This window comes from Lontra canadensis, unplaced genomic scaffold (assembly GCF_010015895.1).
Source record: "Lontra canadensis isolate GAN:19392208 unplaced genomic scaffold, GSC_riverotter_1.0 scaffold25, whole genome shotgun sequence".
NCBI classification, from domain to species: domain Eukaryota; kingdom Metazoa; phylum Chordata; class Mammalia; order Carnivora; family Mustelidae; genus Lontra; species Lontra canadensis.
In genome coordinates, this window is record NW_022631019.1 from 6958347 (window position 1) to 6985918 (window position 27572).

The following is a 27572-nucleotide window of genomic DNA, read 5'->3' on the forward strand; positions in this document are numbered from 1 at the left end:
TATTTCCTAAAATAATGTAAGTTACTGTAACATGCTTTAGCCAATAGACACAGTAGATTTAAAGTCTGTCTAGTTGTAAAGTCAACAGTCATTTGAAACTCAGCAAGTTCAAGGGAATTCATCTTGGCTTGTAGACCTATTGGCCCCTTCCCTGCTTGATGACCCCAGCATCTACCTGGCTAGAGCTTCTGGGAGCTTCATTTCTTACTCTTTTTGCCTTTCTCCAGATACTCTCCTCAGGTGCTTTATGAACCCTGTACTCAGGACATTGTGACGTTCCTCGTTGTGATGTTGTGTAACCAGAACTACATCCGAAATCCGTATCTGGTGGCCAAACTGGTCGAAGTCATGTTTATGACCAACCCTGCCGTTCAGCCACGAACCCAGAAGTTTTTTGAAATGATCGAAAACCATCCTCTCTCCACCAAATTGTTGGTCCCTTCACTGATGAAGTTTTATACCGGTAGGTTCCGGGTATTTGGGTAGGCAAGGCCCTCTAAAGCCAGTGGGTGGGAATTGCTCTAAATCTGGTAGCTAATATCCTGATGGCCTCTTCCAAGTGTAACCTGCTTAACCCCGCCACTGGCAAAACAGGTTACTGTTGCTTAGTTTAGATCAGTGGACGTATCCCATGGACCATTCTGCGAGCTGGTCCCTGATGATGGGGCAGGATCCACTGTAAGTCAGATGCACTTGTAGCTACTTTTAGAAATCTGTCGTATTAACTCAGAGTTTCTAGAGCATGAGTAAAACAAGGAGCTTGTTAAAAATGTTTATTTTTGAGCCCCACTCAGATCAGTGGAATCAGGATATCAGGGAGTCTTCTCTCATTCACTAAATCTACAAAGGTTTATTGAGCACCTGCCGATGGCCAGGCGCTGGGTCCCATTGGCGAGCAGACAGAGCATGCATCAGACTCTCCAGGAAGGTCCTCCACTGCCGGATGAATTGGATTCCGAATTGTTATGCTTCGTTTGGCTTTTGAACTACAGTGTGTTTTCATCAAGCTGATGACCTTGAGACCCGTTGACCTGTCTGCCAGCAAAAGCATAGGATTGTACTAATGGCACATTTTCCTTCCACCTGGTACATGTTGCAGGAAAGGAAGTACATCTTGTCTGTCCTCTGTCGAACCTAGCACATCCTGGGCACTCGGTGTCTTTAGCATTTAGTAGAGTGTACTTGCCGCACTCTTGGGAGAAACAATGGCTATCCGTGAGTGCGGCTGCTTGCTGTTCCTGCAGCCGCAGAAGTTTGAGGATTCCACTGTGTCATGACAGCCCTCAGTGGTAACCATCCTTTCCCTGTTGACCAAGACCTGCTCCTGCTCCTTTGGAGCTGGTGCCATCCCCTCTCTCTGCGCTACTGAGGGTTCCAGTGGTCCGTCTGCCTCCTTTGTCCTTTGTCACCACTGCTTTGTAACATCTAGTAAGAGTTTGGCTGGCTGGCTGGCTCCGTTGGGAGATCATGTGACCCTTGATCTGTAGTTTCTGAGTTCAGGCCCCACGTTCAGTATAGAAATTACTTAAAAAAATGAAAAAAAAAAAAAAGGCTTTTTTTCTTCCCAGCCTACCGATTTGCTCTTAATGCTAAAGCAAGTAGACACGCACTTGAAGTTTCATTAACATCCTTGCTTTGGCAACAGCAGAGGGAACACTCCTGGGTAAAAAGCTTCTTCTTTGCTCCCCTTAGTCCTGGTAGGGAAGACCTCCCTCCCTGGTAGAGAGGGCCATTCAGGTACAAATGATGAGTCACATGTGTACGGGACACGACCTCATTCAGTGTCTTGCACATATCAGGCTTAGTTGGAGATAATTCTGCATTTCTTAAAATAACAGTAAGGTATCTCTTTTTACCTCTTTCCTTCTCTCTCTCTTTCTTTCTTTCTTTCTTTCTTTCTTTCTTTCTTTCTTTCTTTCTTTCTTTTTTAAGATTTTATTTATTTGTCAGAGAGAGAGAGAGAGTGCACAAGCAGGCAGAGTGCCAGGCAGAGGCGGAGAGAAAGCAGGCTCCCCGCCAAGCAAGGAGCCCAATGCGGGGTTCGATCCCAGGACCCTGGGATCATGACCTGAGCCGAAGGCAGCAGCTTAACCGACTGAGCTACCCAGGCGTCCTGTTTCTTTCTTTTTAAATTTATTTTTTAAGATGAGAATACCTAGTGCTTATAACATAGTTGTAGCGAATTACACTAATCTACAAATACTGTTTCATCTCCCCATTAGCTGGTGTGCGGAATCAGCGCTATGAAATTCTCTGAGAATGTAAATTGGTAAAACCTTTTTTTTTTTAAACTTTATTTGACAGACAGAGACAGTAAGAAAGGGAACACAAGCACTCGGAGTGGGAGAGGGAGAGGGAGAAGCAGGCCTCCCACCTAGCAGGGAGCCTTGATCCCAGGACCCTAGGATCACCTGAGCCTAAGGCAGATGCCCAACCACTGAACCACCCAGGCACCCGCTAAAACCCTTCTGAAGGGCAGTTTGGCAGTCCACACCAAAAGCCCTAAAAATGTATATATCCTATGTATCAAGGTCCAGTAAGGAAAATAGACAGTTGACTCTTGAGCAATGTAGGAGTTAGAGACCCCTCCCCGCCACCGTGCAGCCAAAAATCCACTTTCACCTTTTGACTCCCCCAGATTCATTAACAGCCTGCTCTTGACCAGAATGTTAGATTTGCTGTGTAGCGCCTTATCGGTAACATCAGCCATCAGTTAACACATCCCTTGTACGTTATATGTATTACACACTATATTCTTAAGAGAAAGTAAGCTAGAGGAAGGAAAACGTTATGAAGAAAACCTTAAGGAAGAGGGACACCTGGATGGCTCAAGTCAGTTAAGCCTCTGCCTTCAGCTCAGGTCACGATTCCAGGGTCCTGGGATCAAGCCCCACATCAGGCTCCCTGCTCAGCGGGGTATCTGCTTCTCCCTCTCCCTCTGCCCCTACTCGTGCTCACTTGCTCGCTCTCAAATAAATAAAAATAAAATCTTTAAAAAAAAAGAAAAAGAAGAGTAAATACATTTATGGTCTCGTGTATATATTTATTGAAAAAAATGTGTAAGTGGCCCCGTGGAGTTCAAGCCTGTGTTGTTCAGGGAGCAGCCATATAAAGAACTAGTCAAGTAGATATTGGAGGACAGAAAGGCAAATGAGAGCTTTGGCATAAGGCAGGTTACGAGTTCAGGAAGCTGCCATCATCTGTCTCCAGAGCTGGGGGAACCCAAGGAAGAGGCTGGAGTTAGTAAACTAGCTCAAATGAGGACCAGGACAGAACGGGGACCTAGGTCTCCGAGGAAGGGCGCTGGCCAGCTGGTGTCTCCGAGGAGCGCAGTCTTACTAGTTCTGCCATGGTGGACCTGAGCTGGAAACTGGAAGCGGCTGGTGCTACTGGGAGAAAGAACCACTGTTGCAGACAGGAGCAGCCAGCCTCTGGCCAGGGACCAGGTCCCTGCTCGCCTGTGGTTTTCCAGTTCTCCTGCAGCGCCCCCTATTGGCGAACCCAACGGAGGTCCTGCTGGCAAGGGGAAGCCTGCAGAGCCCCAGCCCCAGCCTGGCGAAGCCTAGTAAAAAGGGCGGATTGGGGGCCGAGAGACAGCAACTAAATAAATAGCTCACCCTTGTGCATGCAAACTTAATTTCTAGTCATCTGTTCCGTGGGGGTAATTACGAATGCGTGTGCATGTTTACAGTGATACTGCGGCATCATTTATAATGCAGTGCAGGGAAAAATGCTAAAAACAGCCTAAATTTCTTCCAGCTGTGGATGAATTAAGTAAATTACAGTTTATCCATAAAGTGGGTCTATATGAGCTGTGAAGAATAATGTTATTTACATTAAATGGTTAAGTCATCAGAAGTAAAGAAAATGCCAAGTAATGAAGCAGTATATACAGTAGGACCTCGTGTTGGTAGACATCTGTACGATAGAACGTATACCACAATAGTAACAGAGAGATGGTTCGTTTTGAATGGTAGAACTGTGAATGGATTTATTTCTTTTCCTTTTTAAAAAATTATCTAACTGGGGCACCTGGGTGGCTCAGTCAGTTGAGTGTCTGTCTCCGGCTCAGGTCATGCATGATCCCAGGGTCCTGGGATCCAGTCCCGTATCAGAGGACTAGGGAGCCTGCTTTTCCCTCTGCCTCTCTCTCTCTCTGTCTCTCATGAATAAATAAATAAAATCTAAAAAAAAAAAATCTGAACTTAGTTACTCTGCAGTAAACATGTATTGTTAGTATTAAAAGTAAAAAGTGTTTGGTTAAATGTGTTTTTTAAAAGTTTTTATTTATTTATTTGACAGACAAGAGATCACAAGTAGGCAGAGAGGCTGGCGGGGGTGGGGGGGAGAAACAGGCTTCCTGCTGAGCAGAGAACCCGTTGTGGGGCTCAATCCCACAACCCTGGGATCATGACCTGAGCTGAAAGCAGAGGCTTTAACCCACTGAGCCACCAGGCGCCCCTAGTTAAATGTATTTTATACTCAGTAAGTGCCCTGGGCCTGTCACTGTGGCTTTGGAATAAAGCATGGGGGTGCAGGGGGGTGGGCCTCTTAGGAAATGCGTGCTGGTTCTGGCAGAGCCCCACTAGTAAGATCTGAGAAGCTCCTTTTCCCCTTTGCCACCAAGCGGTGTACCCTCTGGCCCTGGACCACGTCTGCAGTCCTAGAGAGATGATACCATACTAATAATAGCCACCACTTATTGAATCCTCACTAATCCTTTCACTTAATCGGCACAGCCATCATCAAGATGGGTGCTATAAATATCTCCCGTTTTCCAAATGAGGAGCCTGAAGCTTAGAAAGGTCCAGAAGCTTGCTGAAGGTCAACAGCTAGTGCATGGCAGCAACTTCAGCAGGTGGGCCTTAGCATAGGTGCTCCTGACTGATGCATTGTTACTGCTGTGGTAGCAGGGGACCAGTCCCCAGAGAGCCCTCCCGTGGGACACCACAGACAGCCCCCCACTCGTGCATCAACCCCATAATAAGTCCTGCTGAGGGGCGCCTGGGTGGCTCAGTGGGTTAAGCCTCTGCCTTTGGCTCAGGTCATGATCTCATGGTCCTGGGATCGAGCCCCATATCAGGCTCTCCGCTCAGAAGGGAGCCTGCTTTCCCCTCTCTGCCTGCTTGTGATCTCTGTCAAATAAATAAATAAAATCTTAAAAAAAAACAAAAAGTCCTGTTGATTGAGGTCTAGAGTCTCAGACATGAACTAGAGATGGGCATATGGACCAAGCTCCTCTTTTCTACTCCTAGAGAATATCCTAGCTTTGGAAATACTTAAGATCAAATTTTTGTTTCAAAAATAAAATTAAGTTCCAAAATCAGAGTACTTTATTTATACCAGCAGTCAGTTCCTTAAAGAACAGCTTTCCCAACCTGGCTACTCAGAACTTAGAAGAACACTGAGCTCTGAATCAACAAAGCCAGCATTAACCCAAGTAGATTGAGTCTCTGACTGCAAATATTTACAACGCTCCTACTGTGTGTCAGCCCTGATTTTGATGCTAAGGTGGGGCAGATGGCTCGTGAGCCCGGTGTTCTCGTTGAGAAATAGACATGGAATCAATAAATAAGATACTTCCAGACGGTGGGTGTGGGAGTGGCACGATGCTGCTTTAAGGAGTGCAGTCAGGGAAGGTCTCTGAGACGGTGACTTTGGAGTAACATGAGACGGAATCACATGAAGATCTGCGCGCAGCATTGGCAGGCAACCGGGACAGCAAGTGTAAAGGCCTTGAGGCCTGGGCAGCTTAGTGAAATCGAACAAGAAGACCTACAGGAGGGAGCACAGCGAGTAGCAGGGCATCAGGCCCCCCAGGATCTAGTTCATTTCAGGCCTTCTAGAACTCGAACTTGGGAAGTCGAACTCGGGCTGCCGCAGTTTCGAGGGAGCATGAGGAGTGAAGTTTTTTAAATGTTGGCAGTACTTGGCTTCTGCTGTGCCCAGGAAGTGGTAGAGGTATTATGGGCGATATTGAGGGTATGAGAGGCTCTGTATCAGCCCCCCAGCGTCTTTCCCAAGTAGACTCCGTTTGCTTCGGCTCTCCACACTTCAGTTCACACTATTTTTAATTAAAGATTTATTTATTTGAGAGAGTGAAAGCACACCCGAGCAGGGAAAGAATCTTCAAGTTGACTCTCCACTGAGCGCAGAGCCTGATGCAGGGCTCAGTTTCACCACCTGTGAGACCATGACCTGAGCCGAAACCAAGAGTCAGACGCTTAACTGACTGGGCCTCCCAGACGCCCCAGTTCACACTTTTTCCTGCAGTTAACAAAATGACACTTAGTTCATTGTAAAGAAAGCTTGACCTAATGAATATGCATGTGTGCTTTTAGGTCTTTGTATGATAGGTGTTAATTATCTTATGCCTCTCATTTTTAAATAACCTTTCTTGTCACCAAAAAAATATGTTCATTGCAAAATATAGGAAATACCAAGAAGAAAAAAGAAGTTATTGATAGTCTCTGCACTCAGAATCTCTGTTAACATTTTGGTCTGTATTTTTGCCAGCCAGTATGTATGTGTATGTATGTATGTATGTATGTGTATGTATGTATGTATGTGGTATCTGTGTGTGTGTGTGTGTGTGTGGTTTTAAATATGATTGGCCCCATTCAGTAACCTGTGTTTTTCACTTCCTGTATGACAAATATTTTTTCATGTTCTCCATTGGGCATTTGCATTTATGTTTTTTCTCTAATACAAATAGTAGTGTAGAGAGTATCCTGGGAGATCAGTCTTCGAACCTGCCTGCATGTGTTTTCTGGAATAGAATTGGTGGGTCAGAGAGATGGGCTTGTTGGTGGTTTGTGATCCAAATTGTCACATTGCCTTCAAGAGTTTGTGTCCCTGTTCATTCTCATGAGCAGTCAGAAGGTACCTCTCACCCAGATTCTCACACGCAGTTTGGTCATTTTTGTAAAACCTGCGAAGTAAAAATGGTATCTTATTTTAATTTACATTTTTATCTTTTTCTTGAGCCTTATTGTCTTTATTTGACAGCTTTCCCTCTTTTTATTTTTAATTTTTTTCTATTTTTTTAAAGATTTTATTTTTTTGACAAAGAGAGATCACAAGTAGGCAGAGAGGCAGGCAGAGAGAGGAAGGGAAGCACGATGCGGGGCTCGATCCCAGAACCCCGAGACCATGACCTGGGCTAAAGGCAGAGGCTTTAACCCACTGAGCCACCCGGGTGCCCCTCCCTCTTTTTAAAACTTGTCGTAAACTCAGGAACTTCTCGTATCTCAGCCCTTTGTCTTTTGGATACCTAAGTCTAACCTTTGTTCCATTTTAATTAGCAGGACGGGAATGTCGGTGATTGGTAAATTAGTGATGAGCACATGGGATTTTACCGAGCTTGTCTCTATTTTGGTACATGTTCGAAAATGTTAATTATCAGAAGTATTTAAAATAATACAGGCATATTTCAGAGATATTGCAGATGCAGACCCAGACCTCTGTAATAAAGCAAATACAAGAATAAAGGAAGTCAGATGGAGTCTTCTCTTTCCCAATGCATATGAAAGTTATGCTTACACTGCTCTGTGGTCTGTTAAGTGTACATTATCATTCTGTCCAAAATAACGATGTATATATCTTACTTTGAAAGTATTTTATTGGGGCACCTGGGTGGCTCAGTCAGTTAAGCATCTGCCTTCGGCTCAGGTCATGGTCCCAGGGTCCCGGGATCGAGCCCCACGTCCGGCTCCCCGCTCCGCAGGGAGGCTGCTTCTCCCTCTCCCTCTGCCCCTCCCCTCGCTCATGCTCGCTCACTTGCTCACTCTCAAATAAATAAAATCTTTTAAATAAGTATTTTATTGCTGCATCATCTGAGCTTTTAGCGAGTCATCATCACTGATCGCAGGTCACCGTAACAAATACAATGATAATGAGCAAGTTTGAGATATTGCGGGGATTACCAAGATGTGACCCAGAGACACGAAGTGAGCAAGCGCTGTTGGAAAAATGGGGCCGATAGACTTGCTTGAAGCAAAGTTGCCACAAACCTTCAATTCGTAAAAAAAAAAAAAAAAGAAAGAAAGAAAGAAAGAAAGAAAAAACAACTTATAAAACGCAGTAAAATGAGGTAGGCTGGTAGTCACATTTAAGAGGTATGTGACCCTTAAGAAAGTTCCACCCGTTTTTTTGTTTTGTTTTGTTTTTTCCTGGTCATTGATGAGTGGGCGCTGTGCCAGGGGTGCTAAGCCGCTTTGCGAGCCCAGTTCATTTGGTGTTGTGTCATTGCCAGACCTTCACTGTGAAGCCTGTTTCTCCAGAACCGCCTCCTCATTTCTGTCCTGCCTTACGTGTGAGAGATAGGGGCACAGTCTTGTCACATCCTGTATTTACAGATTTGCATGCACTCGGTAATATCCTGGGCACAGCGACTGCTTTTAGAAAGGTAGATGGTCCCCATGCTTCAGTCCCTCTCTCTGTCTTCTCTAGACGTTGAGCACACCGGAGCCACCAGTGAGTTCTACGACAAGTTCACCATCCGCTATCACATCAGCACCATTTTTAAAAGCCTTTGGCAAAACATAGCTCACCATGGCACCTTCATGGAGGAGTTCAAGTGAGTATTGGGCGCCCGATGTCACCGCTTGTCGCTTGCGAATCACGGGTAGGGTGATGCTTAAATCTTTCCGAGCTGGTTCTTCTGGACCGTTGGCTTGGTCTCAGCCTCCTTTAAGTTTTCTAGATCATTCTGCTACATGTGAGCAGGGTTAACTAAATGTCTGTGCTTGCAAGATATCGCCAAGCTTTAGAGCTGTCAAGACACTTTGGGGATGGTATGTATACATAAAGAATCTATAAATATTCTGAGATGATCCATGAAGTGTTTTTTGGTGTTTCTGCGATTACAGTGTTAAGTGAAGTTGTCAGAGGACTGGAATGAGATTGTAGAGTGTTCTGGAATATGATGTCAAGCTTTAGATGCAAAATGTTAGGAAGACTTTAGATTTGGAAGGAAGGTTGGGGTTATTTCAAATGTCATTCTTTGTAATAAGGCCCTAAATCTTGATTAAGGATTTTTTATTACCTACCTGAAATTTTAGTGGCTCCTTAAATCTGGACATTAGTCATTTCATCTAAGTTACCGTAAAAAGAAAGATGCTTTTTAAAAGAAGGGAGATGAAAATGTTGAACTCTTGAATTGTTCTTCAGGAGAAATTTTATCCTGTCTGGTTGGATCTTTTGCAGTCCCTGCTAGATGACTGAGCAAGTCTCACTGTCACTTGTTAGCTGAGTTACTAGTCAGTATGATTTCGTATTACCAGTGGAGAACCGTTTGTTAGATAGGTTTCTGTAACGTAAGCTCTTCAAGTTCATTCTCTTTCTGAGAATTGCTGTTATGGTCAGAATTACGTTCCCACAAACCCTGGCACCAGCTTAGACCACACAGGCCCATGGCTTGGTCTGCTTGGTGCTGGGTGGAAGTGTTTGCCCTGAACTTTGCTTGTTCCTGAGATCCAAGCTTCCCACCCTTGTTCGCAGGAACTTCTCCTCCCCAGGCATGGGCTTCCCACCCCTGATTACACAGCAGTAGATCCTAAAGTGTATGGAGATCTTTGCTCTACTAATCTTACAGTTACAAAGCCTCATGGTGCATCAGCATCTGAGTGCGCCCGTGAGCCCTCCACTGTGACGGGAGATGCAGGACAGTTTTATAGACTGGAGGCTTCAGGTTCTAGAAAGTGAGTTAATATTCTCCTGTATCAATATCGCAGCTTCTAGCTTTCCTTCACTGCGACTTTATAATAAGGAATCACTGTATTGGTAATTCTCTTGTCTCTTATATGTGGGTAATTGTGCTTTCTTGGTGAGTTTAAAAAACCTATTTTCTAGTCTGGAGGAGTGTCTTTTTTTTTTTTTTAAGATTTTATTTATTTATTTGACAGGCAGAGATCATAAGCAGGCAGAGAGGCAGGCAGAGAGAGAGAGAGAGAGAGAGGAGGAAGCAGGCTCCCCGCTGAGCAGAGAGCCCGACTCGGGGCTCGATCCCAGGACCCTGGGATCATGACCTGAGCCGAAGGCAGAGGCTTTAACCCGCTGAGCCACCCAGGCACCCCCGAGGGGTGTCTTTTCTACTTAAAGTCATTGAGACAATGAGCCAGGGACGTGCTGGTAAACCTGCTCTCTGAAGCGGGGGAGAAATTCAGCATTTGCTGGCTTTCCAGGCTGTACGTACTCAACACTGGGGCCAGACTTAAGCTCTCATTGGAATCTGCTCACAGAATCGTGAAGTACTAGCAACTGGCTCTCTTGACCAGGCAGGGTCCCCCTCAGTGCACCGCTGCAGTGAGCGTCTCACAGTTAGCTAAAAGGGGTAGTAACATCCAAGGAGAGACTTCACAGACCTTGACCTCCGCCATATTGGAGTGGTGCCGGGGCAGTGGGCAAGCTTCCGGGGCCCGTTTTCTTTGGGGTCTGCCGCCACCTTTGGCCTCAGGGCGCTGTATGACCGTGTCTACTGTAATTGCCTTTTCAGTTCGGGGAAGCAGTTCGTCCGCTACATAAACATGCTGATAAATGACACGACATTTCTGCTTGATGAAAGTCTGGAGTCTCTGAAGCGGATCCACGAAGTGCAGGAAGAGATGAAGAACAAAGACCAGTGGGACCAGCTGCCCCGGGTGAGGACGCGGGGGGCAGCTGTGGCCGGGGAGCTGCCTCGGGCCCTGGGCAGAGCTCTGCTCCTGGGCTGCACTCATGGGGCCCTGGTGACAGGGATCTGACTTGTCGCTACCTGTCCCCTCCCACCTGTGGGCTTCCGAGAGGTTCCCTCCGAGGGTTGCGGGAGGGGTAAACATAGACACCTGGTCTAAAGCCAAGAAATGAACTGAGAAGGCTTGTCAAATGCGTCCTGAAAGCTTTCTTGCCTCCTTGATGTCAAAGGGCTTTCTTGGAGAAGCGCTCTTGTTGTCTGAATGTGTTGATGTCAATTTCCGAAAGTAGGAAGTGAATCCCTAGGATGCGGTGCCGACCATGCGCTTGATCTGCTCCTGTGATTTCCTTTGGACAACGGTGTGCCTCCCGTGGGAGGTTTTTCCTTCCAGTTGATCTTGGTTTTTGTGTTCAGTTATTAATGGAAGAGAGGGTCGTCTTGCCAGGTTGCATGAGGAACTCCTGCCGCACCGGTGATGGCACGCTGACACGCTTTTCTGACATTTACTGTAGCCGTGTAGATGGTCTGTTCTGTGCCTGGTGTTCTCAGGCTCAGAATCAGAACTGCTTTCCAGAAAGAGTTCTCTGGGAAAAGTAGGGAGGACTGTTTTTTTCTTGACTAGCAATAGCATCCTCAAAACAAAAATGCTATCGAGCTTCTAACGCCTAAGATAAGGTAAGCACATATGAAAGCACATTTCGGAAAGGTTTTCATTCCCAGTATTCCTGCGGCTTTGATGGGAAGTTTACATCTTGCTGTAGCTCACATCTTACACCATAGACTGAAACCTCCTGAGGGCTTTGCCCAGGGCCCATGAGTGCTGGATTCCCTGAGTCCGAGCTTCCACGCTGCTGGAACCCCTCTCATCACATTCTTGAGACAACGTGGTCATTGTCCTCTCTGTCCTGTATACTGCCCTGGCACCTGCCCGAGTCCGGCCTACCCTCTACCCTCGTATTTATGTCTAAACACCCATTGAATTGTTTTGCTACTGTGCCTCCAAAACCTCCCTCCCGTGCCTCCCCACGTCCCACAGGCGGGAGGCAGCCCAGGCTCGATGCTCCGTGGCCTCCCTACGTACAGTAGCTCCAAGAGAGCCTTCCAAGCTTACCTCGCATTCCGGTCCGTTGGATCCTGCCGGGACCAGTCCCCAGGCCCTTGCAGAACTGTCTGGGAAACAGATGAGGCCGGTTGAAAGAGCTCCAGATTTGGAGTCCAGGCTACCTGGGTTTGAAAACGGACACTGCCATGCCCTCAGAGTTCTGTATCCTTGTCCGTGAACCAGAGACGATCCCTGCTTTGCGGAAGAGCAGTGAGGAGGATTGCTGAAGGTCACCACGTAGTTCGGGACTGTTGAGCCCCTGTTTTTCTGTGTGCCTTGAGACACTCCTGTCCACAATTCTCTATTCTCCATTTTTCTGTATTGAAATCCTGCCCATTCTTTGAGTAAGGTCTTGGCTTGATCGTCCCTCAGGGTTGGACTACCCCAGTCGGTGCAGCTGAGGGCCTCACCTTTCTCGGTACCTCTGTACCCTCGTTATGCCAGTCGTGATGCTCGGCTCAGACCGGCTCATGCCAGAGACAGTGGGAGACAGGCCTGTGGCTTGATACCTTACCCACAGTCCGTGCGCGCTAGCATTTGCTCATGAGACAACCGAACAATTCCTGTTGACTTCTCCGTGTTCATGGATGAGAGACGTCATAAATAATCCTGAACGATTGCTGTTCCCAAAGTCATGTAGACCTTGAAGTCCCTTTCTGCCGTCCACCTCCCTGCCTTGCCTGCTCCTCACCGCCCTGTCCTCCAAACGCTGGAGCATTCCGCTCGCTGCTCAGCCCTCCGGCGCCCCCTCCGCTCCCCACGCTCGCTGCTGAGGCTGGGGTCTCTCGGCGAGGGTGCTGGTTGGGACTCGGCGGTGGCAGGCGTTCTTTATCCCGAGAGACCGCACCATCCGTGGTAGGACATTTGACATCTTTGGCCAATGAGGTTCCCTCCTCCCGAGTCATCAGGCAGCCAGAAACACTCCCACACACCTGATACCCCCGGCTCAAAGTCACTGCGAGGGGATCTCATCTGTTTAACGGTCTGTGTCTTATTAAAGCTTCCAGAATGTGTCTCCTCAGCTCCTGTCTCTCCTGACTCCAGACCTGCCGCACCTACCCGCCGTTGACCTGCCCCTCTGCCCGGTGGTCCAGTAGGGTCCCTTGATGGTGTCCTCCACATCTCCTCGTGTCTGCCCGCCTCACTGAGGGACAGCCACACTCTGTTAGATGCTTGGACTCGACACTTTGGAGTCTTCCTGATTCTTCTCCTTCAACAAACGCCTCAAGACTCAATCTTCAGATACCTGTGTCTGACTCTTGTCCCACAGCCCTCTCTCACCTGGCCTGCTATAGCCTCTCTGACTGGCCCCGCGGCCTTCCTGCTGTCCGGGTCCATACCGCAGGGACGCTGTTAAAACTTGTCTGCTTATTATCACCACTTGACTCCGAACTTGGCCACGCTTCCCTTCTCACTCAGAGTCCGGTCCCGAATTAGAGCGGGCCCCCGGCCCACCATTTTCCCTGTCACTCTCCCGAACCACGTGGGCCTCCTCGCCCTTCTGCTGACCCGCGTGCTCGTCCCTTGGCTGGGAGCACTGTTGCCCCAGATTTCTGCCGAGTCTCCTCCTCCAGACCATCCACCTGCATGTCATCTCCTTGGAGGCTGTCCCTGGCCACTCTTTCTCTCTTCTTTTCCTGCTTTCTTTTTCTCCGTCGCTGTCAGACTTGTTATGTGTCCGTGTGGGTGTTTGCTGATTGCTTCTCTCCCTGCCTGCAATCCAGGCTCCATGAGGCCCGCGAGCTCACCGGTCGCGTTCCGCGCTCCAGCGTCTGAAGGGGGGCCTGGCCTGGACCGGGGCCTGGAGACCGTGTGCGGAGGAGTGCGTGTGACACGCAGACACGCACTGCACTAGTTCTCACCTTGTTCTTGTGTCTTCCTGCTTCAACATGTGTTCTGTAGGCGCATTCTGGGCCAACGGGGCAGTGGGCAGGTTACCCAGCATCGCTGCACCACCTCCCCCACACAGCCACGCAGACGGCCCTACCCCAGGCTCCCCATGCAGGGTGTCAGCTGCTCTAGTTACTTTCTGAGCCGGGATATAAGAATTTCCGTCTTTACTGCTGTTTCTGGGGATTTTCTCCATCTCAGAGCCTTCAGTGCTCCACTTGGCTTTACCCAGGAGTCAAACACACCTTATTATCTTGTTTCCCAGCCCAGGGCAGAATTGGAGGAGGAGGACGGTGCCAGAGGCAAGCATGCTGACGGTTGTCAGGGGAGACAGCCTTGAGAGCAGGGCGAGATGAAACTCAAAATCTTAGCACTCTGTGGGCACTTGGTGTAGAGGCAAAACCTCTGGGCCTTGGTATCCTAGCATAGCACAACTCATGTTTTTAAAATAATAGTGACTACAGGTTGTTACTCAGGGAGACAGACTATCTTTGATAAGCAACCGCGTGTATCAGGCGGAGGGAAGGTCCACTTACTTCATCCCACACAGAAGCTGAAGGTGACTTCTTTTATCACTGGAAACCGGGGCTCATGTAAGTGAAATAATGTGCCAGGGTCACCTTACCCAGAGTCCTGAGAGTTCTCATGCTGAAAAGAATAAACCTTAGTTACCTGGAAAATTCTCTCTTTTGGGTTCTTCTCATTCCCTCAGCATGTGGGTTTTGCTGTGCACTTGTCCTGTTTTCCTTCACACTTGGCGTGCTGGTGAGCTCCTGGCCGGGGCTGACCTTGGCCTGGCCTCTGCTCCATGTTTCCTAGGATCAGCAGCAAGCCCGTCAGTCCCAGCTGGCTCAGGACGAGCGTGTGTCCCGCTCCTATCTTGCCCTGGCAACAGAAACCGTGGACATGTTCCATATCCTCACGAAGCAGGTCCAGAAGCCCTTCCTCAGGCCGGTGAGTAGAAACTTCGAGGTGTTTTATTTTGGGTATCCGATTTCATGGTCAGGTTCCGGCCTCTGTCGTGAAAAGTAGTCGTTGAGAGCCTGGACGTTTCAGCTCCAAGTTGCTAAGTGAAAGCTCCATGCTGATTTTGTTCCCAGTTCTGAGTGCTCTGGCGCTCTGGGGAGAGACCGAAGTCTGCTAACGCTTTCTTCCAAGATAACGTAATTCGCTTTCTGCCTACATAGCACATGGGGTTATTAATGCCGAAGCTGTGACATATTTTTATCGTTATTGATGCCTGTATTTTATTTGTAGGAAAAGTAGAAAGTAGCATCTGTTAGAAATTAGAGTATAGTAAGTAGAAATCATTGATAATGGGTAAGAGCTTTGGTTCTCCTGGTTGTAGCTTTGTTACGCTCAAGAAGCCAGAGGGTAATGAGAGCCATGATTAGGGTTTATGACAGATCGAAGGTAGTCAGGATTTTTGGCCTTGTGCTGTTAGTGAGACCTGGGTCCTGCTTCTGAAATAGAAACCGAGTGTCCTAACTGAAGACCACTGCTTTGCACTGGCCCCCTGCTCTCCCAGTGCCACACAGCGTGGATGCTTCATGGTGTGGCCAGGACAAGGGTGGGGAGGAGGGCAAGGAAGGGGCCAGGGAGCTGGTTGTTAATTGCCTGGAGATACGGAAACAGGTTTACAGTGGAACGTCATTTTATTTCTCATTTCCTCCATTGTCCACGTTCAGCCTTCCGCCCCCCATTCTCACCACACGCTGGCCTGGGTGCCTCTCAGCGATGCGTCTCTCCTCTGTCTATTTTCCATTTCACAGCTCTTCGTGAAAGAGCGGTGGAACGTGAAACAGAGCCGAGCTCACTGTTGAAAGCATGCAAACGCCACAACTAATTTAAACAAGACAGTTCAGACCCTTGCTTCCCTGGGGCTTGCAAATGGAATTTCTTTAAACTTTTCCTACAAAGCCCCGATAGTAAACACTTAGGCATTGTGGGCCACACCGTCTGGCACGGCTCCTTAACTTGGCTGTTGTAGCACGAAGGCAGTTACAGACAGTGTATATAAACAACTAAGTGTGGCCTTTTCAATAAAACTTTATAAAACCAAGCATCGGGCCAGGTTCGGCCTGCAGGTAACAGTTGGCCAATCCCTGCACTAAAAACGTGTCTTATTTTCTGTTCAGGAATTCCTAATTCAGTGAGGCTTTGATTATTAGGAAACTATAATAAATTATTTGAGATGGAATTGTGAGTGATTTTACCTCTTACCTGCTTCTTGGTGAATTTGGAGTGATGCTTGTTTTTCTCATTGAAAGCATGAATTTAAAGAAAAGGTTGCCTTCTGCTCATATTTATAGATATTCCGCCAACCTGTGACATTATTAGGTGTTAGAACTACTGGATTAGAGATGGAGAATAAAGAAAGTTTTGAATATAAACGTCCTTCAGCGTTATGACTCACAGAACTTCTCAGGGATTCTTTAAAGATTAATCCAGCCAATTCCTGTTCCTCCACTGAAATGGGAGTTTTGGTCCTTCCCGCTTGTCTCAACAGCATGAAATGTCCTCTTACCCTGTGATTCCCTAGGAACTTGGACCCCGATTGGCCGCAATGCTGAACTTTAATCTTCAGCAACTCTGTGGCCCCAAGTGCCGTGACCTGAAAGTTGAAAACCCCGAGAAGTACGGCTTTGAACCAAAGAAGCTGTTGGACCAACTGACGGATATTTACCTGCAGCTGGACTGTGCCCGGTTTGCCAAAGCCATTGCCGACGACCAGGTCAGTGCCCGGGCGAGCAGGCCGTTTTGGGGGGACCCTGGGCCTCAGACTGCCGACCCGGCTGGCCAGAGCTCGTGTCTCTCTGGACTTCCCGGCAGACCCATCTGTCCCAGGGTTTTCCCCACTTGGAGTCAGGGAAGGCGACACTTTCCAGCTTGCGGTTTGGGAAGTTTTTAGTACATAAATGGAAATAATCACTGCGTGGGCCGGGGGAACTGGTCTGGTATAAATGAAGCTGAATGAGCTCTTTCCTTTGGGTGTAAAAACACTGATTTGGCTCCCAGATCCGTCTGCAGCGGGGTCCTAGCCTGTCCTGCCAAGGGCCTCATGCAACAGATCCATCACCTTCCCACCAGGGTCCAGCCTTCGCAGGGGACCAGGTCTGCTTCCCAAGCGCCCCGCGTCAGTGCTGCTGTTACTGTGACTCCCGGTTTCAAACCTCACGTGGTCTTCCCAGGCTTCTCTCTGCTCTGTTCTGCATGTCCGCTGTGATGACACCCATTCTTTGTCATTTCCACAGCTAGTCCAAGCACCTCCCCACCCCTGACTTCCAGCGGTCTCATAAAGGGCTCCCCCATCCGCCATGTGCTTCTGGCCTGCATCATGGCAGTGTCCTCAGAGCTGACGCTTATCCGTTGAATACCAAGTTTAAGCCACTTGGCTTGTTTTTGTTGACTTAATCCTCACAAAATCCTCTGGTATAGGTTCTGTTAGGTTCCTCATTTTCACATGAGGAAACTGAGGCACAGAGAGTTGAAGCAGCTTGCTCCAGGTAGCACAGGGAGTATGGGATAGAGGCAGGGTTCATACCCGGGCTGTCTGACCCGGAGTAGGTATTCCCCCAGCTTTTCTGCCCTCTACTTAAAATACCCAAAAAGTCCCATGCTCATCTATCTCTCCATCTTTGTTCACCCTATCTGTCCAGATATCTCTCACGTTTCAGGTTAACCAGCAGTAGGGATTCTAGGAGGTTCTTTACCCATCTCTCATCCAAAGGAATGATAGTAAAGTAGAGGAGTTTTAGGTACTATTTTTTTAATAATAGTTTTACTGAGATATAATTCACATATGTGGGTACTTCTGGATGTAAGCAAGAGAGTCGGTCTTGCCAGAGTGCCTACAAGGGGAAACACCACATAGGTGTTTAAAGTGGGTTTTTTTTTTTAAGTGGTCTAAAGTGGGTTTTCCGTAAAAAGTGGTGGTATAGGAGGGGGTTAGGAGTTTGCAGTTACCGTGGGGGGTTGCAAAGATGTTTTTCTAGACTACAGCTCCGTAATACTGCACATCCTGACCTATGGACGGTAAGTGGCAGTCTGTAGTCCGATGGAGAAAGACGAAGACATGCCCCCATCCGGATGGGGGTGTCTGCTTGGACGGTAGGCCGGCTGCAGCCAGGCTGCAGTAGTCCGGCCAGAGGCCGGGGTGTGAGAGGTCCCCAGAGACTTGGAAGGCTTGGAAGAGTTGAGTCGCTCGGTGTTGCTGGTAGGCCTTGCTGTGGCTGCCGGCTCAGGCATGGGGAACAGGACCGTCCTGCAGTGTGGATAAACACAGCACGGCTGTGAGATGGTGAAGACCCAGTGGGGGACAGCGTCCGGTGATGCCCGTGGAGTGTGGTGGGGCCTGTGGTGGCACCAGGCTTGAATCATAGACTGCAGCTTCTGCACTGTGGCCCGTAGCTTTTCTTGAATTTCTTTTTTTTTTTTTAATTTTTTAAAAAATATTTTATTTATTTATTTGACAGAGATCACAAGTAGACAGAGAGGCAGGCAGAGAGAGAGGAGGAAGCAGGCTCCCCGCGGAGCAGAGAGAACGATGCGGGGCTCGATCCCAGGACCCTGAGATCATGACCTGAGCTGAAGGCAGAGGCTTTAACCCACTGAGCCACCCAGGCGCCCCTTTTCTTGAATTTCTAAAGAGCCCCGCTCTGCTAGACTCGGAAAGCAAATACGCATGTGCCACTGTCACCATGGACAGGAAAACGTATTAAGTGTGATGTTTGTTCTGATTGTTGGGCATTTCCCATATATAGTGGCTGTAAGCTGATTCGGGCCCTGATGATCGTCTCGGAAGAGGGTTTGGGGGGCTGGGAAGGAAGGTTGGAAGTCCAGAGAGCTCCAGAGGAACAGTAGGGGAATTTTGTTTTCTCCTTTGGGAGCAGTGGTCTTGGTTTGATCTGGGATGTCCGGGAAGACCAAGGAAGAAGAAAATGGCGGCCCAGCAGGGAAAGAAACTCAGAAGCTTCTCTCCCGGTCAGCCAAGAGTGGGCTAAAGACAAGTGTCCGGAAAAGGGGACAGGGGGACCGGCGTGAAGAGCCGCTGAGCCTTATACTCACAAACTGGAGGAGAGAGCCCGTCGCCAGAGCAGGACTGGAGGGCAGCTATCCTGGAGCTGAGGGAGCCCGGGACAGGGGGGCCCTAGGGAGACCGTGCACCACACTGATGGCCACGCAGGACGGGCTCTCACGGGCATTCTGTGTGGACTGCTACTGCCGTCCGTTAGCACTAGGGTCTGTTCAAAAATAAAATAAAGAGGGGCATGTGGGTGGCTCAGTCAAGTGAGCGCGTGACTCTTGAACCGGCTCAAGTCATGATCTCCCAGTCATGAGATGGAGCCCTGTGTTGGGTTCCACACTTGGTGCGGAGTCTCCTTAAGATGCTCTCCCTTCCCCCTCCGCACCTCCCCCTGCTCGCACGCGAGGGCCCTCGCTCTAAAATAAATAAATAAAATCTTTAAAAAGTAAAATAAATGAAAATAAAGAATAAAAAGCCCATCTGAAGTCACACTTCTGCTGTCCATCTTTCCTTTTTGTTTTTTTGTTTTTTGTTTCTTTTTTTTAATTGAGGTGAAATTCACATAACGTTGAAGCATGCAGTTTGGTGGCATTTAGTGCATTCCCAGTGTTATGCAACCTCCACCTCTCTCCAGTTCTAATAGCTTATCCAAATACCACCCCCGGGAGGAAATGTCACACTCACGAAGCAGGCATCGTCCATCCCCCGCCCCCCATCACCCCAGCCCTGGGCAGCCACTGATCTGCTTGGTCTCTTGATTTTACCTAATTCGGGATTTACCTGTTTGCCTCTTCTGGGCATTTCCTATAAATGGAATAATACAATATGTTACTTTTTGTGTCTAGCTTCTTTCATTTAGCATAATATTTTGAGTTTCATCAGTGTCCCGTACCTCGTTCCTTTCTTACGGCTGGATGGTCTCTGATTACGTGGAGCTCCCCTGATGGGTTTCTCTCTTCATCTATCGGTGGTCCTTTGAGTAGTTCCCACTTTTTGGCTGTTAGAAATGGTGCTTCGCTGAACATTGGTGACCAAGTATTTGTATACCTGTCTTTGATTCTTTGGGCTATCCACTCAGGAGTAGAATTGTTGAATCCTAGCAGTAATACGATGTTGAACTTTTCAAGGACCTGCCCCACTGTCTGCCACAGTGGCCGCACCATTTTCCATTCCCACCAGCAGTGGACAAGGGGTCTCGTTTCAATTTCTTCACATCCTCACCAACACTTGTTATCTTTTCTTTTCTTTTCTTTTCTAACAGCCACCCTAGTGGGAATGAAGTGGTACTTCACTGTGGTTCTGATTCACATTTTCATAACAAATTTTATGTGCTTCTTGGCCATCTGTATGTCTTTTTTGGAGAAATGGCTGTTCACGTCCTTCACCATTTTTCAGATGGGTTGTTTGTATTTTGTTGTTGAATTGTAGGAGCTCTTTATATATTCTGGATACAAGACCTTTATCAGATACATGATTGTAGGTATTTCCGTGTTTAATTTTAGAATGATTCTGTAAGATCGTTGAGGACAAGAACAGCATCTTTGCTGCATCTCTGACCCAACCCACATGAGACTCGAAGCAGCAGCTCAGTAATGTGCCTTTGCTCTATGCATTGATGCCATTGCTCCAGGAGGCTGAATGCCATGTCCCCTCATCACGGGTGGCCTTTGATTTCTGATAATGCCCACCACACTGCTCTTAGAAGTTGACTTAGAAGTAAGCACAAGTCAGTTGGTTAAAAACTCATCGTCGTCATTTGTGAAATAGGGTAGGTGATGTTTCATGACGATAGCAAGTGGCCCCTTGTTACAAAGAGAAGTTCAAGGTGAAGTTGTCTCAGTCGCAACGCCCAATCCACAATACATGCCTGTGCACGGTATTTTAATTTTGGCCTCCCAACATCTTCCTGTAATCTTTTGGCCACTTATCCCCTGTGCCTCTCCCCAAAGGGATGGATGGAGGCTTTGGCTTCCTGGCTTATAAGAAGGAGAGATGTCAAGTAAGGTATTTGCTGAATCCGTGTAGTAATTTAGTTTCAGAAAACTATACTGGAGGCTCTCTGAACTTTTCAGGATTGGACAGGATGGCTTTTAGGATTTCTGCCAGGCTGAGGCTAGCGGATGCCCTTTCATCTGCGCGTGGGTGCGTACAGAGAGAAAGCGAGCATGTACGCTTACTTAGAAACTGAAGTTAAAGAAGAAAGGTCGAGGAATTTCAACCCCATGCTCTAAAAGAATACGGGTATTGACATGAATTCACCCCATAGACGTTCGTCTGAATCCTTGGATGGGAAGCGCCACTCAGGGGTGACCAGGCCGTCGTTCGGAGTCTTAAGCTTGATCCATCTCCTCTTCTGTTTGCATCACTGTCACTGAATTGACAAGTGGCCAGTGTTTTTGCTATAAATGCAAATTAGGATATGCTGTGATATTTCCGAACGGCAGTGATGTATCTGAATTAGGCACATGTGAGGTGGGTGTTACACCCCCGTTTTATGCCGGAGGAAACTGGGACCCAGAGGGGTTTGCCTGAGACCGCCCAGTGGGTAGACAGTGGAGCCAGAATTCAAGTCCCTATTCATCTGGGTCTTCATGGGCACTTGTCCTCCACCAGCCCCTGTGCTCCTCTCAGCAGAGCACCTGACATTTAACAGTGTGGAGCTGAGAGCTCTGGAAGAAAGACTGACCATGAACAGGATAAAGCTCCTTTTGATTACGAGCCGTGGTGGGTTGTTTTCCCATGTTGACCTTTAGGGGAAAGAGCTGACACTTGTCGCAGGCCACAGTGCCTTTCAAAGCCTCAAACAGACGCGATTTTCATTCTCTTTTTAATATTTAAATTTTAGGGGCGCCTGGGTGGCTCAGTCAGTTCGGTGTCTGACTCTCGATTTCAGTGCATCATAATTTCAGGGCCCTGGGTTCGAGTCCTGGGTCGGGCTTCGTGTTCGGCAGGGAGTCTGCTTCTCCCTCTCCCTCTGCCCCTCCCCTGCCCATTCATTCTGTCTCTCCCTGTCTCATAAAGAAATTTAAATTTTAAAAGAATCTATGTTTGCTGTAGAAGTAATTCCAGAATTTAAAAATTCCCCTCCTTTGCCTCAACCCTGAAGTCCTGCTCCGCGGTAATGACCTTGTGCGGTCTAGTCTGGCTTATTCCGGTTTGTATAGCATGTGTTTGTAGCCACGTGAGAGTGTTTAGATACACGGTACCTTCTCAGGGCTTTTTTAGAGAGACACAAACGGACCATACTCCGGGCATTTTCTGCCGCTTTTTTCCTACTTAAAATACACGGATGGCTCCCATTGTCTTTCCTCGTTGGCAGAGATCCTACAGCAAAGAGTTGTTTGAAGAAGTGATCTCGAAGATGCGGAAGGCCGGGATCAAATCGACCATAGCAATCGAGAAGTTTAAGCTCCTGGCCGAGAAGGTGGAGGAGATAGTGGCCAAGAACGCACGCGCGGAAATCGACTACAGCGACGCCCCCGACGAGTTCAGAGGCAAGTGGGCCGCTCTCCTCCTGCTGAATTCTCTGAATGACCAGGAGACGTAACATGAAGAGACAGCGGTCTGTGCTTTCCACTTTTGTATGGTGTGCTAGAGTTACTCCTGGAGACGCAGTGTCTGAAATTACGTTTGCCTACTTTTAGTTCCGTTATAAATTAAAAAGGGCGGGTCCTTATCTTGATATCAAACCACGTAACGACCACGCACGTAACGACCACGCACGTGCCAAGATCAGCCTTGCCTTTGCGAGAGGGGATTTGCATTTCCAAAGGAGAATCCTGGAGGTTCTGAGATGAGGGGCTCCGGCCGCTGTCTCTCCTGCAGAGCCCTGGTCCTTTGCCTCTGTTCCTCCCCGTCCCAGCTCTGGTTGGCCAAGGGTGCGTCGTCCCTCCCCGGGAGGCACCGTGGGTGTCTTTATCTTATGCCGACGTCTGGCTGCCCTCGGGGGCCTGCTTGGGCCAGGTGATTGTTGTGTCTGTGGATCTAGACCTTTCCCTGACAGGAGGGGCTTTGTCTCATTGTCACCTTTCAGTTCTGGGCGCTGAGATGACAGTTCGCTCTGCTCTGTCTCCGCAGACCCTCTGATGGACACCCTGATGACCGACCCCGTGCGGCTGCCGTCCGGCACCATCATGGACCGCTCCATCATCCTGCGGCACTTGCTCAACTCCCCCACAGACCCCTTCAACCGGCAGACGCTGACCGAGAGCATGCTGGAACCAGGTAGAGGAAGGCGCAGCCTCGGGCCCCGGGCCCGCGTCCTGGCCCAGCCGTGGCGCCCGAGTCCCTTGTCAGAGAGCCATCAGAAGGGGCCGATGTACCAAATCCAGAAGCTTCCATAGCTTACGGCACTTCATGGAAAAGACACAAAGCATTCTTGGCTCTGATTCACTGTGGGAGGCTGGTCCTTATGTCCTGCTTCTTCTCCGCCTTCCTGTCGGGGGCTAGTGAATGGCCTTTTCTCTCCGTTTGTATAGAACCGCGGGCTCCATCTCCTAGCTGGAGCCCTCCAGCCAGGGGCCATTAATCCTCTCCTTTTCTTTCCCAGTGCCAGAATTGAAAGAACAGATTCACGCCTGGATGAGAGAGAAACAAAACAGTGATCACTAAACCGTCCCCCGTGCCCACCCTCCGCGAGACACAGCCAAGGCCGGCCAGGCAGGCGGGAGCGGCGTCGGCGGTGGAGACGCCCTTCCGATGCTTTTCAGCCCCGCCGGGCAGGAGACGCCGAGAGCCCCCACCCACCTCCCCCAGAGTGACCAGACGGTGGAGACCTGCGAGGACGTGGATGGCAAGAGGAACCCCATTCCTGTACATATATTTAAGTGACACACATGGTCAAAAGCTTGAGGGACACACTTTACGATTGTTTGTGTAATAAAGCTCGTCTTCCTATGTCACCATTTGGGGCTTTTGCAACGGAAGTCTTTTAGCGATTGATGACCAGTGGGTCTGGGCAGCATCCTAAGTTCATCTCCCCCCACCCCCACCCCAAGCCCAATACCCGTTGATTTGATTGTGATTAGAGAACCTTGGACATTTTGCTGCTAAAGAATCCTTCCCCCTCCTCCTCCCTTCCTGACCCTACTTGCACTGCTGTGGAATTTTTTAAGAGAAGCAAAAACAAAAATATACTCCTTCCCCCCGGCCCTCTAGACATATACTCTGTGAGAAAACCGTGCCTGCGACAAAGTGTTAATCCTGGGATCGTATTTTTATATCATATTCACATATTTGTTTTTTTAATTGGTGTTAGATGACATGATTAATAAAAAAGGCAAGATATTTTCAGAATTCGAATTTCAGTTTTTATTTTTTTTTTTTTCTTTTGAAATGTCCATTTAAAGTTTTTTTATTCTCAACAAAATGAAGAGAACCTGTTGCCCTGGTCCTTGGCATAGGCCTCTCGTAGGAGCCCGAGGAGCAGCTGCAGGGCAGGAAAAAGTATTCACGTATATCAGGATTTTTACAAGACTTACGGTTTTGGGGGGAGGCGCACGCCGGGCGGGGGGCGGCAGTTCCAAACCGTTACAGTTATCCTAGGAGGGAAAAGAAATTCCTCAACTCCGGAGTCTGTGAGTTCGAGGCAGGGGGTCATCTATAAGACGTATCCTTTGGGGCTTGCCCTTACCAAAGCAAAAATGGGGCACAGGAAACGGGGACGCGTGTCTCCCTGTAAACACACACACAGACACACCCACACACGCACAGAACCATAAGACTTTTTGTATTACTGCTCCCGACTTCAACATACTTGAATTCTCGCATTTCCTGTGGGGTAAAAAAGGATCTGAAACCATAAAGTGTTTTGAGGAAATTAAGCTACAAGAACAGACTTTCTTTTTTTCCTTTTTCCTCCCCCTCCACAGACAATGTCCTCTGTTCGATTCCTAACGCAAACTACAATAAATGGTGATACGCATTCAGAAGGAACCTTCTTTGAGTCTCTTCTTTTTGTGGAAAGCAGAGGGGTGGGTGAGGAACCAGAGCCAGGGGAGCCTGCCCGTGGTGAATCCCGTCTGCAGCCAATTAAGAGTCGCTATTTTTAAAATAAAACTTTCTCGCGTTTGTATCAGTCCCGGTTCTCATGTCGCCGATTGCGTGTGCGAGGGGCTGAGCTGTGTCGCGTTCGGTCTCTGCTGTCCCCAGCATGGTCCCCATCGCCGGTACCTTTCCCCTGACTTCTCCAGTTCTCCCTCAAGGCCAGCCCGTGGCACCTGTGCAATGCAGAAAGTGGGCACTTGCAGAGCCTTTCCTTTGCCACACAGAGGCTTCTGCCCACATATGGCTTCGCCCTCAAAGAAGGCGATTCTCTTGGGGCGCCTGGGTGGCTCCAAGTCTTGAGCCGCTGACTCTCGATTTTGGCTCAGCTCATGACCACAGGGTCCTGGGATCAAGCCTCAAGCTCTGCAGGGGAGTCTGCTTGAGGAGTTTCTCCCTCTCTCTCTGCCCCTCCCCTGCTCGCATGCACGCTCTCTCTAAAATAAATCTTCAAAAAATAAGACGAAACTATTGTCTTGGGTGGTTTATAAGCGCATCAGGGTGTGAGGTGCAGAGAGGTTCAGTAACTGGCTCAAGGTCACCCGGTCAGTTAGTGGAAGAGTAAATGTCCAGGCTCCAAAGTCCGTGCCCCCAGCCCCGTATGACTTCTCTTGAGCAGACGGATAGTAAATCAAAATATATAATGCATTCGTTATCCCTCCATGCAGATACTTCCACTAATTTAGTTCACTTTTTACTAAACTTACATATGTATACATCTATAAAGCTGGGTTTCGGAGCGCCTGGGTGGCTCAGTGGGTTAAAGCCTCTGCCTTCAGCTCAGGTCATGGTCCCAGGGTCCTGGGATCGAGCCCCGCATCGGGCTCTCTGCTCAGTGGGGAGCCTGCTTCCTCCTCTCTCTCTCTGCCTGACTCTGCCTACTTGTGATCTCTGTCAAATAAATAAAATCTTAAAAAAAAACCTCTATTTGGGGGGCTTCTATGCCTAATCGTTTATCCATCTTACGAATATGTATTATTATATCCTCTCTAACCAGATTATAAAGTCTTCACAGCACAGTTTCTGTTGTCTGCACGTCCCGGTGAATGTGATAAGACGCTGCCGTATCCCTCCGTGTACCCTCAGCATTTTGAATACCCAGAATTCAGAGGTTTCAAGGATCTTCCTCTGGGTAGGACATATCTTCTGTCTGTACCATTTCTAGGGGCAAGATAATTCATGTTTCTGTTTTTCAGAGTCGCAAGGTTACTATTTTATAGAAACTTGTGTTTGATGCAATCGGTTAATTACGGATACTAAGATAAATTCCGAAATATTTTAAAAAGCAGGCCTTGGCTACAAGAAAGATGGTCAGATACGAAGGAAGATCCAAGTATCAGATGAGCCGAAGAGAAATAATCCTTGACAGAGAGATGATTAAAATAACTTCTTACTCGTTTTGTGACTCACTCTTACGTGGAATTTTAAAAAGAGTTGATGAAATACCTTTTGAAAAAGATAGCCGAGCACGTTATTTTGTGCACGTTTTGCAGCCTTTGGATTTGATGCAGAAAGAAGTGAATTGAACTGTGTTTTGTTTGGCGCGGAAAGGAGACATAAAGAGGCCTGGTCTGACGAGGTTAAGTTTTCAATAGAAGGAGACCTCCGCAGTGGCCTGTGAACTTGGCTTTGATATCCACTGGTGTTGGGCCAAAGGAAACCACGTTGGTTGTAGATAACTTGGCTTTTGTGGGCATATTCTAGGCACAAGGCAGTCTTTCATGTAATAATTCACTTAATCCTCAACAACTGTCCGGCGGAGATGGTGTCAGGGAGACGGGCACGTGACACTAAGCCACGTGACTTCAGAGGCTGATCCCTCCAACACTCCCGCTGTGTGGCAGTATCCCAGAATGGCCCAACCTCAGAATGCCCAAGGACCTACGGAGAAGCAGCATGCCCTTCTGGAAGGGGCTTTGGCCTTGGGGTCAGCTCCGGACCCACCCCTCGTGGGAACTGGTGAAATAACGTCAGTCCCAGTGCTTGGCTTGCCAGCCACTCGCCGCCGAGCCCCAGTTTGTATCTCCAGCCCAGGCCTCTCTCCCGTGCTGCATACACCAGTCATCTCTGATGCCCTCCGAGTTCTGGATTAAGTTCCTGTTTCACCCCCCAACCCCCTCCTCTTTGTCTCCCCATCATGCTAAATGGCAACTCCATCCTTCTCGATCACTTGGACCAAAACCTTGGGAGTCATCTTGATTCCTCCCTTGTGCTCTTCTCCTACCCATTCTGCCCACGGATTTCTCAGCTCTACCTGCAGAATGGACCCAGAATTCAGCTACTCTTCACCAGGCCCACGGGTGTGACTGGTCTGAGGCATTAGCCGTGACCTGGCTTGCTGCGATAGCTGCTGACTGCTCTCCCTGTTCCCCCCTTGTTCTCCTCTCTCATAACAGCAGCTGGAGCGGTCTTGTTAAAACTTGCCTAAGATCAGGGGCGCCTGGCTGGCTCAGTTGGTGGGGCATGCAACTCTTGATCTCCAGGTCATGAGTTCAAGCCCCCCATTGGGCGTGGAGATTACTAAAACCAAGAAACAAACAAACAAAAGCCACTTGACTACGTGTCCACGCTCAAACCTTCCATGGCTTCCCAGTCCCCTAGAAATAAAAAAGATTTTATAGTAACCTAGAAGGCGGCATGCTCCCTCTCCATCATCTCTCTGAACCTACATCCTAGGTTCCTTCCTCCAGCTGCCCCTTCCTCCCGCTTCCTCCAGCTGCCAAGCCTCCCTGGCCTCCTGCCCTCCTTATCTGGCAGGCATGCTCCCCACACTGCGAGCGCCCTTGTATTTGCTCCCTCTGCAAGGAATCCTCTTCCCATGGATATCCACCTAGTACACA

The 27572-nt window shown here is 48.5% G+C and overlaps 1 protein-coding gene across 4 annotated transcripts in view; it reads left to right on the top strand.

Moving 5' to 3' along the window:
- Window positions 1–24624, top strand: part of UBE4B (ubiquitination factor E4B) — a 123647-nt gene extending 99023 nt beyond the window's left edge. For all 4 annotated transcript variants that reach the window (XM_032863357.1, XM_032863358.1, XM_032863360.1 and 1 more), the window contains 8 exons: window positions 228–463; window positions 8452–8578; window positions 10496–10640; window positions 14484–14618; window positions 16207–16398; window positions 22010–22184; window positions 22768–22914; window positions 23240–24624. In XM_032863357.1, the coding sequence (XP_032719248.1) occupies window positions 228–463; window positions 8452–8578; window positions 10496–10640; window positions 14484–14618; window positions 16207–16398; window positions 22010–22184; window positions 22768–22914; window positions 23240–23301 (1219 nt within the window). In that variant the 3' untranslated portion in view covers window positions 23302–24624. The remainder of the gene's footprint in view (window positions 1–227; window positions 464–8451; window positions 8579–10495; window positions 10641–14483; window positions 14619–16206; window positions 16399–22009; window positions 22185–22767; window positions 22915–23239) is intronic.
- The last annotated feature ends 2948 nt before the right edge of the window (window positions 24625–27572 follow it).